The sequence below is a fragment of the Macadamia integrifolia genome, chromosome 7 (assembly GCF_013358625.1).
Source record: "Macadamia integrifolia cultivar HAES 741 chromosome 7, SCU_Mint_v3, whole genome shotgun sequence".
In the NCBI taxonomy this organism is placed as follows: domain Eukaryota; kingdom Viridiplantae; phylum Streptophyta; class Magnoliopsida; order Proteales; family Proteaceae; genus Macadamia; species Macadamia integrifolia.
In genome coordinates, this window is record NC_056563.1 from 26900686 (window position 1) to 26926001 (window position 25316).

The 25316-nt window shown below is 42.7% G+C and overlaps 1 protein-coding gene across 2 annotated transcripts; it reads right to left on the reverse strand.

Moving 5' to 3' along the window:
* Positions 1 to 691: 691 nt before the first annotated feature.
* LOC122084234 (DNA-directed RNA polymerase II subunit RPB1) lies at positions 692 to 13620 on the reverse strand. 2 transcript variants are annotated; one of them, XM_042652320.1, is made up of 14 exons: positions 13292 to 13620; positions 12901 to 13164; positions 8412 to 8711; positions 8134 to 8292; positions 7721 to 7882; positions 7413 to 7633; positions 6812 to 6953; positions 6384 to 6719; positions 5996 to 6282; positions 5657 to 5915; positions 2510 to 5571; positions 2158 to 2229; positions 1249 to 1302; positions 692 to 1125 (listed from the first exon to the last, which is right to left on the reverse strand). In XM_042652320.1, exons 1-14 carry the CDS (start codon positions 13373 to 13375, stop codon positions 1026 to 1028), a joined length of 5502 nt encoding a protein of 1833 aa, XP_042508254.1. In that variant the 5' UTR covers positions 13376 to 13620; the 3' UTR covers positions 692 to 1025. The 2 variants fall into 2 exon arrangements, with proteins under 2 accessions (XP_042508254.1, XP_042508255.1); XM_042652321.1 differs by lacking the exons at positions 8134 to 8292; positions 8412 to 8711; positions 12901 to 13164; positions 13292 to 13620 and having other exon boundaries at positions 7732 to 7876.
* Positions 13621 to 25316: the final 11696 nt, after the last annotated feature.

Here is a 25316-nt window from a genome sequence, read left to right on the forward strand (position 1 = left end):
TTTTTTTTTTAAACTAATGACTTGACATTCAATCTTTTGGCCTAATTAGCCCTATCGGCTCGGCCCAAATTAACTCCGCAACTTTATGAACCAGATCATACTAATATTAAATAAAAATCATTCAATTTTCATCAAAACTAATGAAGAACAATAAACACCCTCATGTGAATGATCCCAAAGTAATAAGAGTCCCGCTTATTGAAGCAAATAGAACCATTCTTCACCACTAACGGATTTGATCCAAATATATTGGTTTTCACACAGTTAGTCTTTAGAATGATCATAGCTTTTTAAGTTCAATAAAATTGCAGCTGAAGACATTATCAGCGAAAATGGATTTTCCCCCACTGCCGTAGGAAAAGTCTCCAGGTTGCAGCTACCAAATCTTCTTGCCTGGAAACCAGCATTACACTCTCATTTGGGAGTAGCAATCAGTTCAGCCAGGCGTCGGGCTCAACCACCAGCACCATTCCAGAAAGTGGGACAGCAGTATCAGATTAAACAGTAATTAGGTACTCAGATCCCCTTCCCCAGATTTCCATTAGGGTGCTTTCTCGACTATGATCCAAAATTGTGCAGAAATCCAGGGTTTCTCCGTACACAATATCTTCAGATCACAACGATTGAGCAGTCATCATTGCTAAATTTCCAACTACGTGGTTTTTTTTTTGCACAAATAAAAAAATCGATGGGAAGACAACAATATATGATACATTCGAAAAGAGCCGCTTCCCAACAGCATAATAGTCTTCGTAATGGAGTTCTATCGGAGTTCCATTTTTTTTTTTTTTTTTTCCCATGGCCTAAAGCTATCACAATTTCAGTTACAAAACAAAAACAACTTAATAGAAGGATACAGCCGATCAGTTTTCCCCACCATTCCTACCCACCATCCTTAGTCTTTTTTTGAGACTGGGGATGCAATCTCCGGTCCTCAAATGACCAGTTCTATTGGTTTTGAAAGCCTGCATATTTTTGTCCATCTACAAGAGTCAACATTCTATCAACTGCAGAATATGTATGCTTCAGCGGGTGCTCCCTTCATCTTTGTCACCTTGTGGGGTGTATTGGCTGGTAGATGAAGGTGAATAGCCTGGCGCAGTAGGAGAGTAACCCGCACTTGGACTGCAGTGAGTTATGGCAGCAGAGTTAAGAAAACGAGAATAAAATCTGGGATACTTCTAGTTTCAACTACTTCCAAAATTACTGACTGAAATATCTCTGAGTAAAACTAAATTAGACACCCACCTGTATTGAGGAGAACTGGGGCTGTAGTCTGGGGTGACACCAGAATTGTATGGACTGCCAAAGGGGTACAATATATAAATTATTAGTTTGTAAGAAAAATGCAATTGTCAATCAAAGAAATAAATACATGCCCATAACAGCATATATGCCAAAGATATACCCAGCACAAATCTACTTTCTTCTTTTCTGTTTTTTTGGGGGGATTGGGGGGGGGTCTGGGGGGAAAAGTACCACTTAAAAAAAAAATGCTTTCTTTCTCAAAAATAAATGTGGACTATATGGGCTTAATGTTTTCAATTAGGACCAAAACAAAGAACAGGACCAGAAGCAACCTATTAAGATCCAGAACCGGAACCAACCCACCCTGGAGTACCAAAATCATCTGACAGATAAAACAACTATAAGCTACACCAACCATAGTTTCCCACACGTATTGTGAACCTAAAACTAGTTCTGCCTTGCAAAGTAGAGAATCAAAAGGCATGATAGGAAAGCAAGAATTATTCTGAGAGCCATGAATTATCTTAGGTCACCACAATCATCCTGTAATGTTTCCATGTCATTTGCACTCAGTAAGAACAATTGAAAGTTATAATATTCATATCAGCCACAACAGATGTCAGATAATCCATGAAGCATCTTTCCTCAGTTTCAACAATGGAAATATTATATACATAGGCTCACTTTACCTATATTTTCTAATGCATTTAGCCTCCCCAACCCCCCCCCCTTTTTTTTTGTTTTAAGTTTTCGTACCATGCATGCAACAATTCTCAAGTCCTTAGGATGTAACAAAATTCACAGAATATGGACTGAACAAAGATATTACAAATACTCAAAAACTTAAAACGAATGTTAACATACCAATGAAATATAAGCTAGACTAGAAACAGTGAACATAAAGTTTACCTGCTAGGACTGTATGTGGGGCTTGGTGGGGAATAAGATGGAGAAGTTGGCGAATAAGATGGTGACGTTGGGCTGCCAAAAAAAAAAAAGGAGTTGAGCAAACTTATAGCAGCTACTGTAAATACATAGAAAAAAAAATTCATGGCGAAGTTTAAGAACACCCCAAGATAGAGTTTATCAGTAAAACCCAAAAAAATAATCATAATAATATCTGAGGAAAACTAGCTGAATCGAGTTGAATGAATTTATATCTAGCTAATTCGTCAACGGAACATGGTACAAAGCTGTCTACCATAGAAAATCGTGCAGAAAACAGCTTTAAAATTTCATTAGGCAGCACATTGCAACTTACCTGTAATTTGGAGAAGACTGACTATATGGACTGGACGGTGACAGCCTTGGGCTACTTGGGGAGTACGCCAATGATGGACTGTATTTTGCAGATGGGGGATTGTAACTTGGAGATGTAGGACTGTAGCTTGGAGATGTCGGACTGTAACTTGGTGAGGTCGGACTGTAACCTGGAGATGTTGGGCTATATGCAGGAGAGGTCGGACTGTATGATGGAGAGGTCGGGCTGTATGATGGAGAGGTTGGGCTGTAAGATGGCGAGGTCGGGCTGTACGATGGCGATGTCGGGCTGTATGATGGCGAGGTGGGACTGTATGCAGGAGATGTGGGGCTATAAGCTGGAGAAGTAGGACTATAGGCCGGAGAAGTAGGGCTGTAACTGGGAGAAGAAGGGCTGTAACTGGGAGAGGTCGGGCTGTAACTGGGTGAGGTCGGGCTATAGCTCGGTGAGGTCGGACTATAGCTGGGTGAGGTAGGGGAATATGATGGACTTGTAGGAGAATATGCAGGACTGGTTGGACTGTAACCAGGAGAGCTGGGGCTGTATGTTGGGGAAGTGGGGCTGTAACCTGGTGAAGTGGGGCTGTAGCCAGGAGAGGTGGGGCTATAGCCAGGAGAGGTGGGGCTGTAGCCAGGAGAGGATGGACTGTAGCCTGGGGATGAAGTAGGTGAGAAGGCCATTCCACCGACATAAGGAGAAAATTGAGCATCTGAAATAGGCGAAGAACGAATATTTGGGCTCAGCAAATAGCTTGGAGACATCATGCCCTCATTATATGGAGTTCCAGTAATCGGTGAACGGGAAGGTGTCATGCCAAAATCTAAACCTTCCATATAACTAGGGAGATTGATTTCAATGGCTTGCTGCAACATCTGATCATTCAGATACAAGGCACAATCACCGGTGCCGATTGGAGCAAGCTGACCTAGCATAATATTCTCGGTAACACCCCTAAGATGATCTGTTTCAGCATAAACAGCCGCATCGAGAAGAATGTCCACGGTTTCCTCAAATGAGCATCTCATCATTGGTCCAGTATCATTCCGGTTAATACCATGACGGGTGATAGCCATCAAGTGACCCCGATAAGTCATTGTATCACAGAGGATGGCCAGGTGCCTATAATTCACATAAGACCCATCAAAAGATATAACCACTCGTAACTCGTCTAGAAGTGCTCGACGAACAGCCTCGATTCCCAAAACTTCAATCACTTCAATCAAGTGGTTACTTGTAGTCCGTGTGGCATCAACATCCTCATGACACATAACAGCTAAAAGATTAACGCCTTCAGTATCCAGCATCCACTCAACTTCTGGCTTAAACCCTTCGTTCTCATCAAATTTATTTACTTTCCCTGACTTGATAAAAACTTTATTGATATCTGGGATACCACGAAGGGCCATTTCAGTCAGCATGTTACTCTCAATCTTTTTAAGGAAAACATCATCCTCGGCAGATTCATCCTGCAATTCACCCTTTGGAGCCTCATCATTCATTATACGGATGCGGAGAATCAGCTTCTCAGCATTGTCATCATTAAATATACAAGTTAAATCATCATCAAATTCAAGATTTATCTTCTCTGCTATGTCGGCCATACTCAGCTTTTTATCCACCATCATCTCACGATTTAACTCAATGCGAAGAAGCCAAGGCGAAATTTTCTCTGGGGCAACCTCTTCATCTGGCATTTCATAGTATGACTTGACAAAATCAATATCCTCTTCAATTATGGTGCTCATTGGGTCTGGATCATACCAAACTTCAGTAGCTTGGGTTACACTCCGCAGAGTGGTGTATTCCAGAGCACATTGAACATTCTTCGCCCTCTCTTTTGTCTTGTTCACTTCAGGCTTCAGGTAAACAGACAATGAAGGAGTTTTAATTTTCTTAGCAACATTAATAATTTCCCTCAGCCTGGGTACACCCAGAGTGACATTCTTAGCACTCACACCAGCATAATGGAAGGTGTTCAAAGTCATTTGAGTAGCAGGCTCACCAATAGACTGAGCAGCAACACACCCAATCATTTCTCCTGGGGCAACTAGTGACTGTAAGAAACGAGATTCTATCTCACCAATAACCCACTCAAATGCTTCACGTGTAAGCCTGTATTCTTTCAACACCCTTTTACTGGCAAATGTACTGCGCAGCAAGATGTTAAAAAAAAGGGTGGCATTTTTCTGGGCTTCCATACTCAGAAAATCATCACCAGGAACAACCTTCAGCCTCTCCTGAAGTTTATCAACAGCCTCCACAATCTCCATAGGGTGCATATCAGATGGCCTTCGCAAGTCAACCTTAAATGTCTTCTGTGCATTCCATATAAGCCTCTTGAGGTTCACCGGCATAGGCCAGGAGTTATCACCCGTGGTGGCAATCTCTGTGCCAAGCTGGTACCTATCTGCTTCCAATTTCTGAACTTCTGCATCAAAGACATTGCGGAACTCCCGAATGGTTTTCAGATCTTCGACATGTTCAGGTAACATATAACTGGGGTTCCAGCTTTCATCATCAATCTCATATCTGAAAACCTTATTAAACTCAGATTTCTTCATTTTTAGGGAGTCCAACTTCTGTGTTTCAATCCAAACAGCATCCATACCATCTTCTCCATAAAGAAACTGAATAACATCCCCCAATGAGTTCCTGACAGTCCCATCATATTTGACCATTATATCCTCCATAGCCTTCACAAGTCGCCTTTGGATATACCCAGTTTCAGAAGTCTTGACTGCAGTATCAATCAAACCTTCCCTACCACCCATAGCATGGAAAAAGAACTCTTGTGGGGTCAACCCACGCAAATATGAGTTTTCCACAAATCCACGACTTTCAGGCCCATAGTCATCCTTGGTGAAATGGGGTAATGTTCGATCTATGAAGCCAAATGGGATCCGCTTACCTTCAACGTTCTGTTGTCCAACACAAGCAGTCATTTGGGAGATATTAATGAAACTACCCTTTGACCCAGCAGTTACCATTGCCTTGAGATTGTTACTCTCTGACAAACTCTTCTGGGCACTACTCCCAGCATCATCACGAGCTTTGTTTAACACCTGGAAACAACATATTTGTCAGAAAAATAAGCAAAGTAGTGTAGCCAATGGGGGAAACAACATTTTCTAATTTCCAGCCACACACCTGGTTTACTCTGTTTTCAAATGATTCCATCATTGTTCGACCAGGTTCAGGCTCCAGCTGCTTTTCCTGAGCAGCCCTGATAAGATCTTTCACTTCATTCTTTGCTTTAGAAATTGTTTCATTGATTTTCTCCATGGTTGACGCATCAGCAATTGTGTCCCCAATTCCAATACTAAAAGCATTCTGCAGAAGCCAATAGTTAACAAGCCATTGAGTATGTCCCAAAAATTTGCGGGCTGCGTCTGGACCGACCTCTTCCCTGTAGAGAAATAAATATGTAAAAAAGCTAGAGTACCAATCGTTATGGTTTCCAGGTCGTCTTCTAATAAAAACACTTACCAGATGACATGAATAAGACTTCCAGTGGATGTTCCAAGTGTCTTTTTACAAAGAGTGCCTGCCAGAAGTTCCCCTTTCTCTATTCTAACTTGTGTATCACCTGGAGTTATAAATCCTGTTTCAGACTCCGAGTGCCAAGCTGAGGTCCTCATGAGATTTATCTGCTTTGGAATGATAAGATTAAACACTTGCTTTCCCGTCCAAAGAGGTCTAGGCTTCAAAATTGCTGGAGCAGGTATTTTTCCGTCAAAATCCTCCCACCACATCAATATATTCATAAAAACATCCTGCAGAATTCCAAGAAAATATCAGACTCAGAAGGTTGGTAAAGATACATAGTACAGCAAAGGAAGCAAAAGTGCAACTGCCTGCTGGCTGCTGTCATCACCTTCTCAATGAATGTGTCTCTTTTGGTTATCTTACGGCATCCTAACAGTGTATCCTGGACAATACCCATAACAGGCCTATTCGCCTGAGGCGACACAATACATTTAGGTACCATCATGAGCTCCAAGACTTCTGCCCTTGTTTCGAATGACTGAGGAACATGCATGTTCATTTCATCACCATCAAAATCAGCATTGTATGGGGAGGTCACTGACAAGTTCAAGCGAAACGTTGAGTATGGCATAATCTTGATTCTGTGTCCCATTATAGACATTTTATGGAGACTAGGTTGTCGATTAAAAAGAACAAAATCTCCATCTTGTAGGTGTCTCTCAACCTGCAACAGAGATGTTTCAAGTTCAAAGAACATGAAAGAACCAGGAAAACATCAACAACCTCTGAACAAAAGTCAAAAAAGCAGCAACTTTCCTTGTAACCAAGCTCCAGATGGTGATCACTACTTTTCTTCAAGTACCGAAGATCTAGCCTCTGCCCATCTTCTCTAATGATATACTTGGCACCGGTTTTTCCGGGTGGAGGATGAGGCCCAAATTCAACAAGTTCTTTCAACCTGGCAAGTATAAGGACTACTTGATAACAAAAGATATAGGCAGACAAGTATGTACAAGTACAACCATAGTTAGCAAATTCGGATTCGGGAATTATTCGGACAGAGAATTATTCGGAATAATTCGGACGATTAATTTAAGGATTCGGTCAAAAAAGCGGTCAAAAAATCTTATTGGGGTTTTTTTTTTTTTTTTAATTGTTTTTTTTTTTTTTTTTTTTTTTATTTTTGGTTTTTTTTTTTAATAATGTTTAAATGGACCGAATAATTCGGTTTAATTCGGATTCGGTCCGAATTATTCGCGATTTATATTCATTTTGGAAAAAGTCGCGAATTTTAAAGAATTTTATTTTTAATTCGGATTCGGTCCGAATTTTTTGATAAAATTCGGAAAAATTCGGTTCGGCCGAATTGATAACTATGTGTACAACTACTGAACAACATGCATTAAAAACCTCATACCTTTCAATGTTATACGGAGTCACAGTTTCTGGATATGTTAAGTTTAAAGCAATGCTCCATGGCACCCCCAGCTCATCAATGTTGATGGTTGGATCGGGTGTAATGACGGTACGTGCTGAAAAATCTACACGTTTTCCCATCAAGTTACCTCTAATCCGACCTTCCTTGGCCTTAAGTCTGCTACATATTGATTTAATAGGCCTCCCAGACCGCTGTGTAGCCTGAACAATAACCAAGATTCTCAAATGATCCTAATCAAATGTCAACAAAGTACGAACTAATGGAAGTACATATACAAGAACACATACCCTTGGCTGACCTGGAAGCTCATTATCAAAATATGTAGCTATGTGAAATTGCAATAATTGTGCAAATTCTGAGATGATGTGTGCAGGAGCTCCATTTCTCTCCTGTCTTCTCAGATTCTCATTATGTCTAATGATCATTGCTAATTGATGGGTCAAATCATCCTGATTCAAGGAAAGAAAAAGAGTGGAAAAAAAAATTTCAAGATTTATGAGGCAAAATAATATTACAATGTCATTACACAAATTCCCTTAAAAAATAAAACAAATAAACTGGCATTTGTCATCTTGAATAATGTCTAAGACCTAAATACCATCCATCGATCATTAACTAGGATCACATAGGAATGCTATGTGATCCTAAAGCTAACATTTTGAATTTAAGATTTACATAAAATGGGAGAAAGGGAGCTTGCCTCACTCCTTGAAGAAGTATCCATCATAACAGAAGGTCTCACAGGAGGAGGAGGAATTGGAAGGACTTGTAAAATCATCCAATCTGGGCGGGCATATTCAGGATTGAGACCTAATTTTATACAATCTTCGTCACTTATCCTCTTTAGAACACTTAGAACCTGGAACATACAACAGAACATTGTCAGGAATGAGCTTCAGAAGAAAAAAAAAAAAAAAAAGGATTAAGAATATGGTAACATGAGGAAGCATAACAAAATGCATTTGAAGAATGAGTTACCCTTTCTGCAGAAAGCTGCTGTTTTCTTTCAACAGGTTCAGGAAGCTGATCCTGGTCATCACTTTTCTTCCTCTGAGCCTTGTATTCCGCAATCATTTTCATACCTTCAATGGTGAGCTTTGGTTGTTGGGCCCCACAGCCTCCCCGACTCTTCTTCACTGGTTCTTCAGACTCTTGACCTTCAACGTTTATTTCATCACCACCTTCACATTTGGCCTTGTTCTTACTGGCATCCAAAATCTTCTTCAGTCTATGTTTCGGATTTCTAATTCGAAGAGCTTGCTTAAACTTGTGATCGTCCTAGAAAATCCATTACCAAAGAAAGTTGAAAGAAACAATTATATTGATTTCAGAACTGAAAGAACACCATAAGAAAATCCAAACACATAATCGTAACAGAAACAAGAGTGGGAAATAAAGACAAATAGAATCCATTTTGTTAGAAGCCATGATGCAATACCGGATTCGAAAACCCCCTTAAGGATTGTATGGGCCCACCCGAGTGCCTAAATAGATCAACATGTAATGGGAGTGTCAATCTCATAATTAACCAGATTCTTCAAGGGGTCACATGGTAAATAAAATGCCTAAGGACACAAATGGAAAGAGTATTTATTGAATAGGGATAACTTGTTCGATACAAGCCCCTTCCAAGGTGATTTTAAACATAGGCTCGTAACATCTAACCCTATTAAATCACCATTGGTTCGCAAAGTCAACTATTAATTTAACAATAAAAACCTGAAACACAAACTGGGGGTAACAGTAAGAAGATCTGAGATTCCAGATCTGAATCTATCAGCAGAAGAAATTGTAGGGGCCAAAGGGCAAGAGATTAGGTCTCTTCAGGGAAAGGAAGTAAGCCGCCAAATCTACATACAAACTGAGAAGGTTTAACAGAGTTCTGGAATTTTATCTTCCAACTAATAGTACTGTGACTACTGTCAAAGAAGAGAGATGAAATGAAATAGAAAAAGTGGATGAAGAATGGAACACAAGAGAATAAAGACAAAAGGGGCAGATCAGTAACAGGAAAAGAAGAAAGGAAGAGGGAGAGGAATAAGGGAGAAGAAGAGAGAAGAAAGTTCACCAAGGGAGATGAGGATTTGGTCCAATGAGGGGATATATATATATATATATAGAGAGAGAGAGAGAGAGAGAGAGAGAGACCTTGCAATCAGAAGACATGCCACACCCAGATTAAACAAACTCAATAATCTTCTATATTCAAATCCGTCCATCGATGGGTATATGCTTGCATTTATAAAGAAAAGAAACAAAGACTCCTAATATAATATTAAGACTAAAATGAAATTGAAATCTACCACCTATGTAACCTAACCAAGTAAAACATGGTAAAATAAAAGAATAAAGATTACAAACAAATCTCTCATAAAAAAAATAAAAAGATTACAAATAAACCCTACCAACCCTTCTTGTTTCAAAAGCCTGGGTTGGCCGGTTATGTCTGGGCTTGGTTTTCCAAACCAAGTCGTGTTGGTCCAACTACTGTAGTGCTGGGATCAAGCTACCACATGGAAAATAGTGTTCAGCATTGTACATTATAACCAACATAACATGCCGCCTGTTCTGCTAAAGGGCATTAATTGGCAATAAGTAAGACCCAATTCAGAGTAAATACAAACAGATGTCAATTGAAAAACACCAAACTCACACCCAGAATTTAAAAAAATAATAATAATAATAAAAACAGGAACATCAGAAAAGAGCCACCCATGTAAGAACAGGATTAGAGGGTTAAACACACAGCATAAGCAAGAATATCAGCACCATTCTCTCTTTTCTTCTTCTTCTTCTTTTTTTTTTTTTTTTTTTTGGGGGGGGGGGGTGGGGTGAGGGGAGATGTTAAACAGATCACACTAATCTTTCATAAAGTCTCAGTTTCCTTTATCCTTTATTATTTTAGTTTAATAGTCAATCTTTGTTACCTTACCAGTTCAGGGTTGATTTAAGCCTTTCCTTTTTTGAGTGACTCTGTTATTGTCTCTTCTATAGTTTGTAAGGGGATAAAGCTCTACCCACGAATTTGATGAATGAGTTATTGCTTTTGCCTCCATTGTTATGTGAGATTTAGAATAAATTGTTCTGAGATGCTAAGGAAGGCTTGGTGCGATGCCAGCTCTAGAGATCAGGTGGGATTCATGATTCGTATCTTCTCTTATATTATCTTCTTCTTTATTCAACAAAAAAAAAAATCCAAGTATATGCGTATTCCTTGTTTCAGTGTTTTCGTTTCTATTCTCATCTTGCGCATACTCAATGCAATCCAGGGTTCCAAAATCCTGATTCGGATTGATTATGGGCTCACCCAAACAATTAAAACCAAATTATAAGGAAGTAGTGGCAATTTGGTAACTGCGCTGGATAGTTTAGGACTAATAAGTGAAGGGGAACAAATTATGGACTTCTATCGAAAAGGGAGCACGTTTGGCAAGCAGATCCATGCCTTTAGCACCACAGCACACTCAAACTTGTCAATTCATTCGATTCTAAGAATCCATGGTTACATGGCGATATAAAAAAAGGCATCCACAGTGCACGAGACTCCCTCTACTGCGGGGTCTGGGTAGGTTCATAATGTATAAAGTGTTACCCCCTCTTCGCAGAGAGGCTGTTTCATGACTCGAACTAGTGGCCACTAGGTCGCAAAGAGGGGGGGGAAAAAATGGAAGTTCCCTAATTGTATTCTAAAACCAAAATAGAAATGAAAACAAACTCTATCACCTACTGTATCTAACCCAATTTAAAATTTCCCATATATAAAATTAAAATTCAACTTACCAGAATAACCCAAGTAAATACATAAACCCCTACATATCTTACTGGACCAAATCTAAATTTGGACATCATTCCATCGGTATGCTCCCAGGTACCTGTAATTGTGATCTGTTTGCCAGAACCAAGGGGTCTTTCTATGGAAACCTCCACGAACAATCGTCCTTTTTTTATGGCTTTTCCACTTCTCACAGCTGCTCTTTCCACACCTCCGGATATCTGGTGCCATCCTATTGCGCTCCCAAACGGGTACAGGCTGGCCCATAGAAGTGATACTGCAGTAATATTGCACTTGCTGGAATTTCAATTTCTCCATTATTTCCATCTGTGATTCCAAATCTGATTTCATAGTTGGTAATCGAATAGTATTCTAAACACCCCCACAGTTTCTTTTTTTTTTGGCTAGTTTCATAAAGTCCTACTTAAAGTTGGATTTCTAATTCTACTTTATTTTATGATCAGAATTGATTTTCAGTTTCAGAATAGTATCCATATATTATAGTTGAAGTCGTTGATGTTTCGAAGCACTTTTGATTGATGTTTTGAGCCCATTAAGATCTGCTGTCAATAGACAATGTTGGAATTCTGTTTTTAAGAAAATCCTATCCCTACTAGGACAACTTATAACTGCATATCAGACTATTGAATCAGACTCATATTTTGAGTTCCCTCAACAAATCAGACCTTCGACCAAGGTTTCTGATAACTAGATGTTGAATTTCCCTTCAATTGAGCCTTTTTTCTCTTCACTTCAACTCTGGTTTTTAACTGAGTTTCTGAACCTAATCCCTCAGGCAAGTAGAAACCCATCAAGAAGACTTAAGAATCATTCTATCAATGCAGTCCTCACATAGCCAACATCATAGAACAAGCCACTTCTCCTCCTCACAAATATGCACTGTGAATAAACTATCTGAATATACAACATAAATACAGCACCATAGAAGTAATTTAGTATTACACGTGGAATTCCTTCTACCCGACTCCCATTTTACCACAACCAAGAAGTAGACCCACTGATAGTATAAGCACGTAGTATTATCTGATAAAACCACTAATGCACCATGCATTAGGTCCACAAATTAGCAAGGCATGTCGCAGACGAATGTTTTAACCATCTTTTAAAGATCTTTCGTTGCTTTTGCCAATCATTGAATCGGTCGTGGGTATGACTCCAACTAAGAAGGCAACTAAGAAATATAACAGAGAAGCATCGCTGATCCCCACATCAAAAGCCTTGCCACTAAGAAGAAAGCAGACAGCTCACTGAGCTCAGACACATAAACCAGAGTGAATACCATATCATCATTCAATGCCAATGCCAGACCGTAAGAAGTTAGCAAAAAATGGGAGAAAACTACACCCAAAACAATGGAACCAGTAAATGATTGTCCCGTTTTATCCACTGAAGTGTCCAATTGTTTTCTCCATTGGAATTAAGCCATTGCCGGGGCAACTATCATGGCTTTCTTCAAAAAGCAATAAGGACTTGATAAACAGCTTCAAGGATATCTTATAGGGTAGGGCATTAGATTTCAATCGAACATGTAAAATCATCCTTACAAGGTAGTTTGTAGAAGAATATCCGCATATAAACCCCTCTAGAAAATTCAGGCACAAAACACAGTGAAGAATCCATCAAAATTTACAGTAACTAGAGGAAACGTGGAAAGAATAACTAGCCATGGTATACCTCGTCGATAAGAATTTTAGAACAATTGAAGCAAACACATCGCATGATACTGAGTACAGTCTTCATGAATCCGATATGAAACATAGGCTTAGCAAGCTCAAGATGCCCAAAATGCCCAGGACATTCCGCCATGTTAGCATTACAAGTCTCGCACTTCACCTTCCGGTCAATAGTACCGAGTCGAGGGTCGCTCAAACCACCAGGCTTCGGCTTCCCCTTCTCAGTCGTCTCGCTGTGCTCGATCTGCACCACTGACATTTGCCTCTGCAAAAATAAAACATAAAAATGAAAACATCATTACAAAAACGATAAGCAAGAATCAAAAACCAAACGAAAAACCCTAAAAAACTAATTAATCGGAAGAGAGAACGCGAGCGTCATGGAAAATTACAATTTCATCGGGACTTAGTATGCCGAACTGAACTCGGCGTACTTTCTTGACCTCCGCCGGAGAAAACTGGTATCGCGTATCCATCGCGAACAGATCAACAGAGAAGAAACTCACACAAAATAAAAATAAAAAAGTAAAATTAAACAAAACTAGGGTTTCAGGTAAGGAAAGAGACTAAGAGAGCCTGCCAGTTATTTCTCTGCTACAAATCAGTTCTAAATTCTATTTTCACTTTTTATTAACTTATTTTCTTTTTCATTTTCAGTTAACACATAGATCTCTCCCTCATCCTCCTTCCTCAGAGAAAGAAACCCAATGGAGTTTGAGAAACAAAACGAATGTAAGGACGGCCCTGCGAGGGTATTTATAGAAAGGGAACGGCCGCCCTAAGCGCGCCTACTCTTTAAAATACGCTGGGTGCGCAGTTACGCATCCTGTAACCGTAGCTCCTCATTTCTTGCTGTATGACTTGAAAAAATTTGTAAACGTGTATAGATTCGGATACGGATCGGATTTGACCAATTCTAGATATTCTATTTCTGGATTTGGATACCCTTAAATGGATACATATATAGATCAAATTCAGATTTTCAATATCTTTTTACTCTCTGACTTATATTGTAATACCCTACTTCTTAAATCCGGTCTGATTACGCGGTTGATCCGGTTTAACAATGCAGGAAACGAACTAGAGGGAGTTAGAGCAGGTTCCTTATGGGCTATGATGGTAAGGGTGACCTTAAACACCGGCTGGCCGGACAAGTCCGAGCCAGTGCCAGAAGAGACGGGAGTGCCCAAGCCGTGTACATGCACCTACCATAAGGTCATGTACGGATAAAGCAGGTATTGTAGTCGTATATTAAGGTATATACGTATACTACATCGTATGCCAGGGGTGGGGTTCGCGCCAGGCCCGAACTCTGTCAAAATCCCAAGTTTTGGCCCTCAGGTGGACGGACAGGTGGGTGCACCCACCCTCCTGAATGACCCATCCATGTGCACTATTTAGTTATTTAGGAAGTATACATATAGCATTTATGACTTTATTTTATTTTCATTTATGACACCCGTACGTTGGTGAGAATAGTAAAGAGGAGAGAGAAAAGAAAGGGAAGAAGAAGAAGGGAAGAAAAGGAAGAGGAAGAAGAGAAGGATTTCAGTGGCGCCGAAGCATGATCTTTCCTTTCCGGCGCCGGGAGAGTGATCTTCAACTCTAGATCTACATTTAGAGGTAAGCAAAGTTGGGTTCTTTGAACATTCACCATACCCAAGCTTAAACCCTTGATTCGAGTAGGGTTTCTTGAGATCTTGTAAATCCCCTTTGAAATGATTAATCTAAGGTTTAATAGATGATTTATGTGTTGATCTTGTAGGATTTGAAGAGGTATTGACAAGGTGGAAGAAGCATTATGGGTTTGAAGTGATTTGGAGGGTTTGAAGTTGTTCTTGGGCAAAGAAGGTAAGATGGTTTCCCATCACTTGAATCTAACCTAGATCTAGGTTAAAGTCATCCTATAAGACTTGAAAGTGTGAAGAATGGGTTGAGAAAAGCCCCCATTTGAATCCCCAAATAATGGAGGGTTTGAAGTGATTTGGAAGGTTTGAAGTTGTTCTTGGGCAAATAAGGTAAGATGGTTTCCCATCACTTGAATCTAACCTAGATCTAGGTTAGAGCTATCCTATAAGACTTGAAAGTGTGAAGAATGGGTTGAGAAAAGCCCCCATTTGAATCCCCAAAGAATGGAGGAAGTTGGGAAGAAAAACAATGTTTTTCCCACCAAGATCGGTGGGTGAAACCGGTGGGCCCCTACCCGCCTGTGGGCACCCACCTGAGAGGGCAGGGGCCTTCGAGCACAACCAACGGGCCCAACTGGCGGGCCACCCTACCCGTCGGTCCTAGCAGGGGCCCCTGGCCCAACCGGCGGGCCAGATCGATGGGCCCTATCGGCGGGCCCCTACCCGTCGGTCCAAACCGATGGGTAGGACCGGTGGGCCAGACATCCCACCTGTCTGACCCACCTGTGTGGCCAAAGGTGTTTCTTACGTCTGATTGGACCCAAATTGGACATGCGACCTTCTTTTAACGTTCTAAACATTATTGTGTTATCGGATCGTATTAATTTTGATTCCAAAATGGTGAAGTACTAACCCTGCTCAATTATGTTAGGTTCACCAAATCCTACCCGATTCGCACCGGATCTCACCCGTACCGAACGAGAATCCTTGTACGCTACAGGTAAGTGGGGAGAGGATGTTTGGCCTTGTTTCAAGGTATTGTTTGACATTCATTTAATTATATCTAGTATAGTCATGCCATCATGAACATGCTATTGTAGATTAGTCATTCCTCACATTGTTATGCATGTGTGCCATGTTTACTTTCTAAATGCCAATTGGATGAGATGTTTATATGTTGAATGTGGACATCATTGTGCATGATGCATTGATAGACTAGATGTTGTAGTCGGCTAAACGAGTGCATTGGTGGCCCGTGGTATGGGACGCGGTGGCACTATGCAATCATACTATTGTCATATAGAAGCATGCGGTATTAGGATTTTCACCATTCCGTGCTACGACCCTTCCCAACAGGGGTTGAGGTGTTGGGTTATCATTTAGGGGGAAGCAGTGGTCGCGGTTGTCGGGTCACTGTGGCGGTTAGACATAACGTCCGGCGGGTCAATAGGACAGTCGGCAACCCCGATGGTACATTCAAGAGGGCCAATCGTACTGCTTTTAAATTGCTGGAGTCAGCACCTTTAATTTCAGTCATTTACATTTCTATTGAGAGCCGGTGGACGACATTGTCTTTACTTTTTCGAGCACTCACGGTGGGCCTTCTCCGACAGCCCTATAGGCGTATCGCGGGATGGAGTTTGCGGCTCGTACTCGGAGTATACACGCACTGTGGCTGTAGTAGCACTAAAACCGAAGACTTAGTAATGTTGCTTAAGTGGATGTGATTTAAAATGTATTGCATCGCATGTAGTGCATATGATTGTGTTTTGATGTGTGGACTGCTGTGTGGTCCATCTTATCACTTACTGAGCTAGTGAGCTCATCCCACGTGTACACCCCCTTTTTAGATGATTTTGCAGGTCATACATCTGAGGAGCATGGGGTGGGTCCCACAGTCGAGTTTCCTTAAGAGGATTGGTGGACCCCTGAGGAGTTAGAGCATGGCACTGACTGCTCGTGCGAAAGTTGTGCTGCGGGATCGCAGTTCTGAGGCCGTGCTGAGCTCCACTTATGAGGCCGAGCTGAACTCTACTATGTGATGCCGAGCTGGGCTCAACCCTTGATGCCGAGCTGAGCTCTAGCCTTTGTTGCCGAGCCGAGCTGTGTACTTTGATTATTCTGATGATTTCCTTTACATACTTGATATATGAATTGTACTTTTATTGTGTAAATATCATGCCTTCGGGCCCACATGTATATAATTATTGTATCACAATTCGGGTATCAAGTATTATGGGATTATTCACAGGTTAAACTTAGTCTTCCGCTGATTTGATGAGCTTATATTAGTTGTGTGTATGCTGTGGTGGAATACAGTATCTGATGATCCTAGGAGGTTTGGGTTAACCGGTGTTAACCCGATCACTGGCCCAGTTCTGTGAGAACGGGGTGTGACAACGGTGGTATCAGAGCGTGATGCTCTGCTCCACTCACAGTATACCATTAGAATCCCGTAGACTCTATAATAGGGAAATGGAGTTGGGTTAATGTAAAAGCTTTAAGGAGTTAAAATCCAAAGAAAGAAAGTATAAAAAAAAAAGAGTTGCATTTAGGGATTGCATTCATGGCATACGTGAGTGTAGATAAAAGATAATTAAGTTGGTGATATAACCTATCGCGTACTAGTTTGACGAAATTTCGGCAGCATAACGGCGTAAAATGGGATTTCCAAAAATTTTACACACAACACCTGATAAACAACATATTCAATACGACAAAGATAAAAGCAACTAGAACCATCACAACCAAACTACATAAGAACTCAACAAATAAATGCACCACAGACAAAAAATCACTATCAAAAGATATTATTCCATAAATGAGTCCAGTTACAGTACAAATACAAGGGATGAGAATAAATGAAATATACAATAAGGTCCACAAGAAGGAAAATGGATAAAGGCTGGTGTGGGCGAGCTAAGCCCTCACTGGTCATCGTCGTCGTCATCAATGATCACCACGTTCGCCGGAGGCCTAGAGTTGACGTCAAGGCGGTGATCGTAATAGTCAAACCTCGCGTTCACCAGCCGTACCTCTCTCCGAAGTCGACCAAAATCTGCTGAGATAACGTTGGTCGTGGTGTCCAAGTCCTGACCCAGCCTGAGGAAGGAATCCTCCAAAGTGGCCTACCTCTCAAGGATGCGTTCCTCCCTAGAGGCACTCTCGTCCAGCCTCCTCAGTAGCTAGACTTGGCCATCCTACAAGGCCCGCATGGTGGACATCATGCCCTCGAAGTCGTATGCACCACTCGCAGGTGGTGGGGCTCTATGTGGTGAGGCTGCAGCTCTGGAGGAACTAGGACCGGGGCCTCTCGACTCCTGAGGTATGTCACCACCCACCAGATCGTCCTCCTCGTCTTGAGGAACGTAGTCCTCATCCTCCTCGCTGGACTCCTCCTCCATGTGGACATCCCCCATAGGGGCAGCCCTCCTACCCCTACCTCTCTGAGCTCCTGCTCTCGGAGGTGTATCCATGAGGGTATGGAGACCCATCCTCAGGAGGTTACTCCTGTCGAACCTACCTGCCGGAGTCTTCCCCTCCTCGCCGCTCAGGTCCACCCCGAAGAATTCGAAGACCCTAGTGAGGATCCTACCATAGGGGAATCCTCCATCCTCAGGGTGGGAAGTGTGGTGCTCCATCGTCTTGAGAATGATGTACGGGAGGCACAAGTGCTCGACACCTCCCTCTGCGGCCGTGTAGATGCAGAACACGATGAAAGCCGCCATGAAACCCACCTGGTTTCGATGACCTCCTATGGGGAGCAGGTTGAACTGGACCAACCGAGCAAATAAACGAACCTCGGGGTAGAAGGACATCTCGGACTCCGGACGGGTGCTGCTACCATAGATAGTCTCGTAGATGAAGTCTGACGTCTCCAAGCTCATGAATGGTCCCAGAGGCTTACTCCTGAGAGGACTGTATTATCGGTGCCCAGCTGCCGATATGCCCAAGATGTTGGCCAAAGTACCCACCGTCAGCTGTATGTCTACCCCCTTCACCAAGCTGCTTATGGTGAACTCCCCGTATGGATAAGACACCTCCAAGTTGCAGTAGAACCGGCGAACTAGCTGCTCGTAGCATGGTCGGTCTACGTGAAGGATAGAATCCCAGCCCAGTGCTGAGAACCTCTCCTGAAGCTGAGCCTTATGGAAGTCCTCGACTACCATGGTCTTCTCCATCATCACCGACCTCTTCAGGAAAATCGGTCAGTTGGATGCTGCCTCTGCACTAAGGAAGTGCTCCTCATCATAGTCTGTAGGGTCAGACCGGGCAGGTCCGGGTCTCCCTGTGCGGGGGGCTGAAGAGCTGGTTTCCGCACTCTTCCGCTTAGTAGCGGTCGTCTTACGTCGAACGCCAGAGGAAGATGGTCCCTTGCCGGTGTGAGATGACATCCTGGCAAGAAGAAAAGAGAGTGGGGTAAGTAAAGAATGGAAAATGACAGCATTAAAAAGGGGGGGGACCCAAAACCCAAATACTCGCAAAATGGGAACGGCGACAAGCTAGAAATGATAGGGAGCTAATGGATATGATGCACGGTAGGTGACAAAGCGGGGAAACATGCCAAAACAGTAAAATAATAGCAAGAAGCATATTTAACATGAGGGGATTCGATCCCAATGCGCAAATTCAAACACAATGGAGTACAACTTGAAATCATAGGACTAAGACGAAATGCATTGGTAGCGGGATCATGAAAGTACCAAAAACATACCCAAATAGGCTGTGGAGGTCCATGAATACAAGTACGTGATGAAAACCAAGGAAACCAATACAAAAGAGGGGTTTTTCATGGGAGTACATGGGGATTCCAAGCATAATGGACAATTCATGAAATCTATGGCATGTTAAGCACAAATCAAGTGAAATACATCACAAAGGAATCATCAATTGGAGAAAAGGGGCGAGAATTGAAGAAATCCCCAAATTTGGAAACCTAGGGCACGATTTGGGGTTTTTCTCCAAATGAGGAGATAAAATCCTAATAAACTACAAATGACCACAAGAGAAGCATCATAATCACATGGCAACACTATTCTATGGAGAGGAATATGGAAAGAAAGCCTAGACTAAGATCTACACATGCATTTTTACCCCCAAATGAAAATTCGGAGAAAGGAGGAGAAGAAACTTACTTGGAAGTGAGAGTTGAATCTTCTCAAAAAGGCACCGAGTTGATGAGTAGACTCACGAGTAGAAGCGCCAAGGAGACCTCCAAAAACGCCCAAGGAAAAGAGGAAGAAAGAGAAAGAAGTTGGGGAAAGAGACAAGACAGAACAGGGTCTGTAGGGCCCTGTTCATGTTTTTACTCGGGCAGGACCGGCGGGCCCGACCGGCGGGCCCGACCGGCGGGAACCTACCTGCCGGTGCCACCCGCCGGTTTGAGGTACTGGGACCGACGGGCTCGACCGACGGGCCCCTACTTGCCGGTGCAGCCCACCGGTTGTGAAAATTTGGAAAATTTTGAGAAATTTTCCCCCTCCTCCTAGCATGATTATATTGATTCTTATTATTGATATTATTCCTATATTAATGTGTTATGGTCAAGTGGGACCATTGACACACCTGTTGGGGCATTGGCCCTGTATCTCGGAAATTAAGTTACGGTTAATTTCAGACTATCAAACACTACAATACCTTATGTGATGACATATATTTGTGTGCCGAAATCAATTCTACGGTATTTAACCAATATGGTGTGTGATATGTTCCAGGTACAGGGATACGATGGTACGTACTAGATCCGGTAGTAATGCCCGAGGTACCTCGCGGGGTCCTCGTCCGGTCGGTTGACCACAAAATCCCAGGGGGTCCCGCTCTATGGGGCAAACCTCACCTCCACCACCTCCAGAGACCCTTGGTCAAGGTGGGGCACATGGGGACCCACCTATGACTACACTCCTGGACCCTCCACCGGTTATCACACCGGAAGATGTTGCTACCATAATTCAGCAGTCACAACAGGCTTTTCAGCAACAAATGCTTCAGCAACAGCAAGCATTTATGACTGCTATTCAGCAACAGTTGGACTTTTCTCAACCGGGTCAACCTCCCCTGGTACTCACTCCACAGGACCCGCTTGTAGGGTCGGGAACGGGACCACAAGTGGGGGGTATACCTCCAATCCCACCATTTGGTGTTCCTCAGTATGGGATACCTCCTCCATACTCTTACTATCCAGCTTATGCACCTAACTTCCCACCGACGAATAATACGTCAAAGGTAGTGGAGTCATTCAAGAGGAACTTACCACTTGTATTCTCTAAGGTGGGGAGTGATCCTTTGGAACCGGACCAATGGATCCAAGAATTAGAGAAGATATTTGAGGTGCTTGAGTGCACGGATGCACAGAAACTCATTTGTGCTGAGTTGCAACTCAAGAAGGAGGTAAATTCTTGGTGGCAAGCCTCCAAGCCCATATTGTTGTCTGCCCATCCAGAACCCACTTGGGAGCAGTTCAAGGAGTTGTTCTTGGACAACCATTATCTGCGCAGTTTCAGAGACCGCAAGGAGACGGAGTTCATGGCCTTAACTCAAGGAGGTAAGACTGTCCTTGAATACTAACAACAATTGGAGAGTTTATTCCATTTTGCCCCAAGGCATATGAGGACAGCTGAAGAGAAGGCAACAAGGTTCCTAAAAGGCCTAAAAGCATCTATTGGGTCTGTACTTGAGGTCTTGGATTTGACCGAATATGGCCAGATTGTGCAAAAGGCCAAGACCATGGAGGATAAGCAAAGGGGAGAACAATCCCTCACCCCTGGACTGTGGAAGAGAACAAACCCATTTCCGGACATGGGGAGCTCCTCCAAGGCATACCGCGGATCATACAGTTATGGGCCTATGTATAGGCAGCCCTATAGGCCATCTGGCTACCCTCCTAGACCAGTTGGTGGTTCGGGTTCCACCTCTTTTCGCCCGAACACTAGTGCGACACCTACAGCTCCAAGGCCACTTCGACCTCCATCTGCAACGGGTCAAGTGCAGAGGGGCCCCGCCCCAGTTCCGACGTCTCAGATTCATTGCTTCAACTGCCATTCTTATGGGCATTATGCAAAAGACTGTCGGGCCAGACTAGCCTTGCCTTCCAGTCAGCCCTCTGCGTATCGACCTCCCTTAGCTCGAGGGAGTCAACCGCAGGGAAGGATGTATGCTCTATTAGCCGAGGAAGCTTAGGCCAGTACAGAAGTAGTAGCAGGTACATTTTAAATTAAGAAATTCATTATGATTAATATTGATGACCTGCTAAAATTATATGCATTGTTACACTAGGTATCCTACCCATATCAAGCATACCAGCCTATGTTTTATTCGATTCAGGAGCTACTCATTCATTCGCATCTAAGAGATTCGCAGAGAAACTTGGGATGTCACCCAGGATCTTAGATCACTGAATGATGGTTAGTATGCCTACTGGTAAATTTATACAATTGAAGGAAGTGTATGGGTCGTGCCCAGTGGAAATTAGTGGAAAGAAATTTGAGGCACAACTCATTAAGTTCAATATGCAGAATTTTGATGTTATACTGGGTATAGATTGGTTGTCGGCTCATCGAGCTAATGTGATGTGCGCTGAAAAGCTGATTAGAGTGACAGATGACGAAGGGAAAGAGTTGGTATACCGAACAGATAAAATGAAACGGGTGAGGAAAGTCCTTGTCTCTGCTCTTCAAGTGGTAAAGTTGCTAGAAAGTGGATGTCAGGGATACTTAGCATCGGTACTTGATGTTGATGCAAGGATTACACCTCTAGAAGAGGTAAAGGTGGTTAAAGAGTTTCCCGACGTCTTCCCAGATGATCTGATGCATTTACCACCTGATAGAGAGTTGGAGTTTGCCATAGACTTGACTCCTGGAGCAGCTCCAGTATCTAAGGCTCCATACAGGATGGCACCAGCTGAATTGAAGGAGTTGCAGATGCAGTTGCAGGAATTACTAGAAAAGGGGTTTATTCGCCCAAGTGTTTCACCTTGGGGTGCCCCAGTGCTGTTTGTCAAGAATAAAGATGGCAGCTTGCGTATGTGCATCGATTACCGAGAATTAAATAAGCTAACCATTAAGAATCGGTATCCATTGCCACGTATTGATGATCTATTTGACCAGTTGCAGGGAGCCAGAGTATTTTCAAAGATAGACCTTCGGTCTGGCTATTATCAGCTCAAGATAAAGAGCGGTGATATACCCAAAACAACATTTAGGACTCGATATGGTCACTATGAGTTCCTAGTGTTATCTTTCGGGTTAACCAATGCACCGGCAGCATTCATGGATCTAATGAATCGAGTATTTCAGGATGTGCTCGATAAATGGGTAATTGTTTTTATTGACGACATCTTAATCTACTCCAAGACCGAAGAGGAGCACACTCAACACTTGAGAATGGTGTTACAGAGGTTGAGAGAACAATAGTTGTTTGCCAAATACAGCAAGTGTGAATTCTGGCTTGAACAAGTTGGATTCCTGGGGCACGTAGTGTTTAAAGCCGGAATCGAAGTGGATCCTGATAAGGTGAAAGCGGTAGTGGAATGGGAAAGCCCCAAGAATGTCACCGAAATTAGAAGCTTCTTGGGTTTGGCAGGATATTACCGGCGCTTCATTGAGAATTTTGCTCGGATCTCAGCACCAATGACCAAGTTGACTAAAAAGGGTGTGAAATTCGACTGGGTAGAGGAATGTGAGAAGAGCTTCCAGGAATTAAAAGAAAGGTTGGTGACGGCCCCTGTGTTGACTATTCCTGAAGGCACAGGTGGAATGACGGTCTATACCGATGCTTCCAAAGTTGGTTTGGGTGGTGTTCTCATGCAACGCGGTAAGGTAATAGCGTATGCATCCCGACAACTAAAGGAGTATGAGAAGAATTACCCCACTCATGACTTGGAACTAGCTGTAGTCATTTTTGCCCTTAAGATCTTGCGACATTATTTGTATGGGGAGAAGTGTGAGATATACAGTGATCACAAAAGCTTGAAGTACTTCTTCACCCAGAAGGATCTGAACATGAGACAGAAGAGATGGCTTGAACTCATGAAGGATTATGACTGCGACATTCAATATCATCCCGGCAAGGCTAATGTAGTGGCAGATGTATTAAGTTGGAAGACACAGACTGTGTCGCTCTCATACTTAGCAATCAGCCCACCACTCGTGCAAGAGGCGATGCTAATGGATGAAACCCTCTTATATGAAGGGGCAACCTTAGAGCTTGAACCTCAACCAGAAAACCTTAAATGGTTGACTGTATCCTTGACGGCTCTACAGGTGCATCCGGCAATTAGGCAAGAGGTGATAATGAAGCAACCTTTGGATCCTGAATTGCAGAGGATCAGAGTTAAGGTTCAAGATCAAACAATGAACGACCCAGATTTTGCTTTAGCCAGTGATGGGGCATTGATGTTTCGAGATAGATTGTGTGTACCCGATGATTTGGATATACAAGACAAGATAGTGCGAGAAGCACATAGCTCCGAGTACTCACTTCACCCAGGAAGTACCAAGATGTACAAAGACCTCAAACAAAATTACTGGTGGCCAAGCATGAAAGTCACAATAGCTCTGTATGTGGTGACTTGTCTCACATGCCAAAAAGTAAAAGCTGCGAGGCATCGACCTTATGGTACTCTTCAGCCACTCCCAGTACCAGAATGGAAGTGGGAGAGGATTACAATGGACTTCGTCACCGGACTACCATGTACACCTAAGGGAATGGACGCGATATGGGTGATCGTTGATCGGCTTACCAAGACTGCTCATTTTATTCCCATCAAGACCAAGTTCTCCATGGCCAAACTAGCACAACTTTACATGGACAACATAGTGCACTTACATGGAGTGTCAGTGAGCATTGTTTCAGATAGGGACCCAAGGTCACTTCCAAATTTTGGAAAAGCTTACAGCGTGCCTTGGGATCACAATTGAATTTGAGTACTGCTTTTCACCCACAGACGGATGGTCAGTCGGAGCGAACCATACAGATATTAGAGGACATGCTCAGGGCATGTACAATGGAGATGAGTGGCAGTTGGGAAAAATATATACCTCTTATGGAGTTTGCATATAACAACAGTTACCAAGCTACAATTGGGATGGCTCCGTATGAGGCGTTATATGGCAGAAAGTGCAGAACTCCTTTGTATTGGGACGAGGTAGGTGAACGTCGAATGTTAGGACTTGAGATGATACAGATGACTTGTGACAAAGTCGACGTTATTAGAGAACGGATTGAAGCAGCTCAGTCCAGTCAAAAGAGCTATGCGGACACCCGCAGAAAAGACATTGAATTTCATCTAGGAGAAAAGGTATTTCTCAAGATCTCTCCTACTAAAGGGTTGCAAAGGTTTTACAGAAAGGGGAAGTTGAGCCCAAGATACATTGGACCATTTGAGATCTTAGCCCGGGTTGGCTCAGTAGCCTACATGCTTGCTCTGCCACCTTCACTTGGGGATGTTCATAATGTATTCCATGTATCCATGCTGAAGCGATACGTTCATGACCCCTCTCATGTATTACCCATGGAGCCAGAATACCTTGAAGCTGATATGACCTATACAGAACAGCCAGCTAAAATTTTGGACCGGAAGGTGAAAATCCTTCGCAACCTCTCCATTTCCTATGTAAAAGTGCGATGGGCTGATCATTCACTTGAAGAAGCATCTTGGGAGGTAGAGGATGAAATGCAAGCTAAGTACCCTCATCTTTTTGATCAACCAGGTACGAAATTTCGAGGACGAAATTTTTCAGAAGGGGGGGTAATGTAATACCCTACTTCTTAAACCTGGTCTGATTACGCGGTT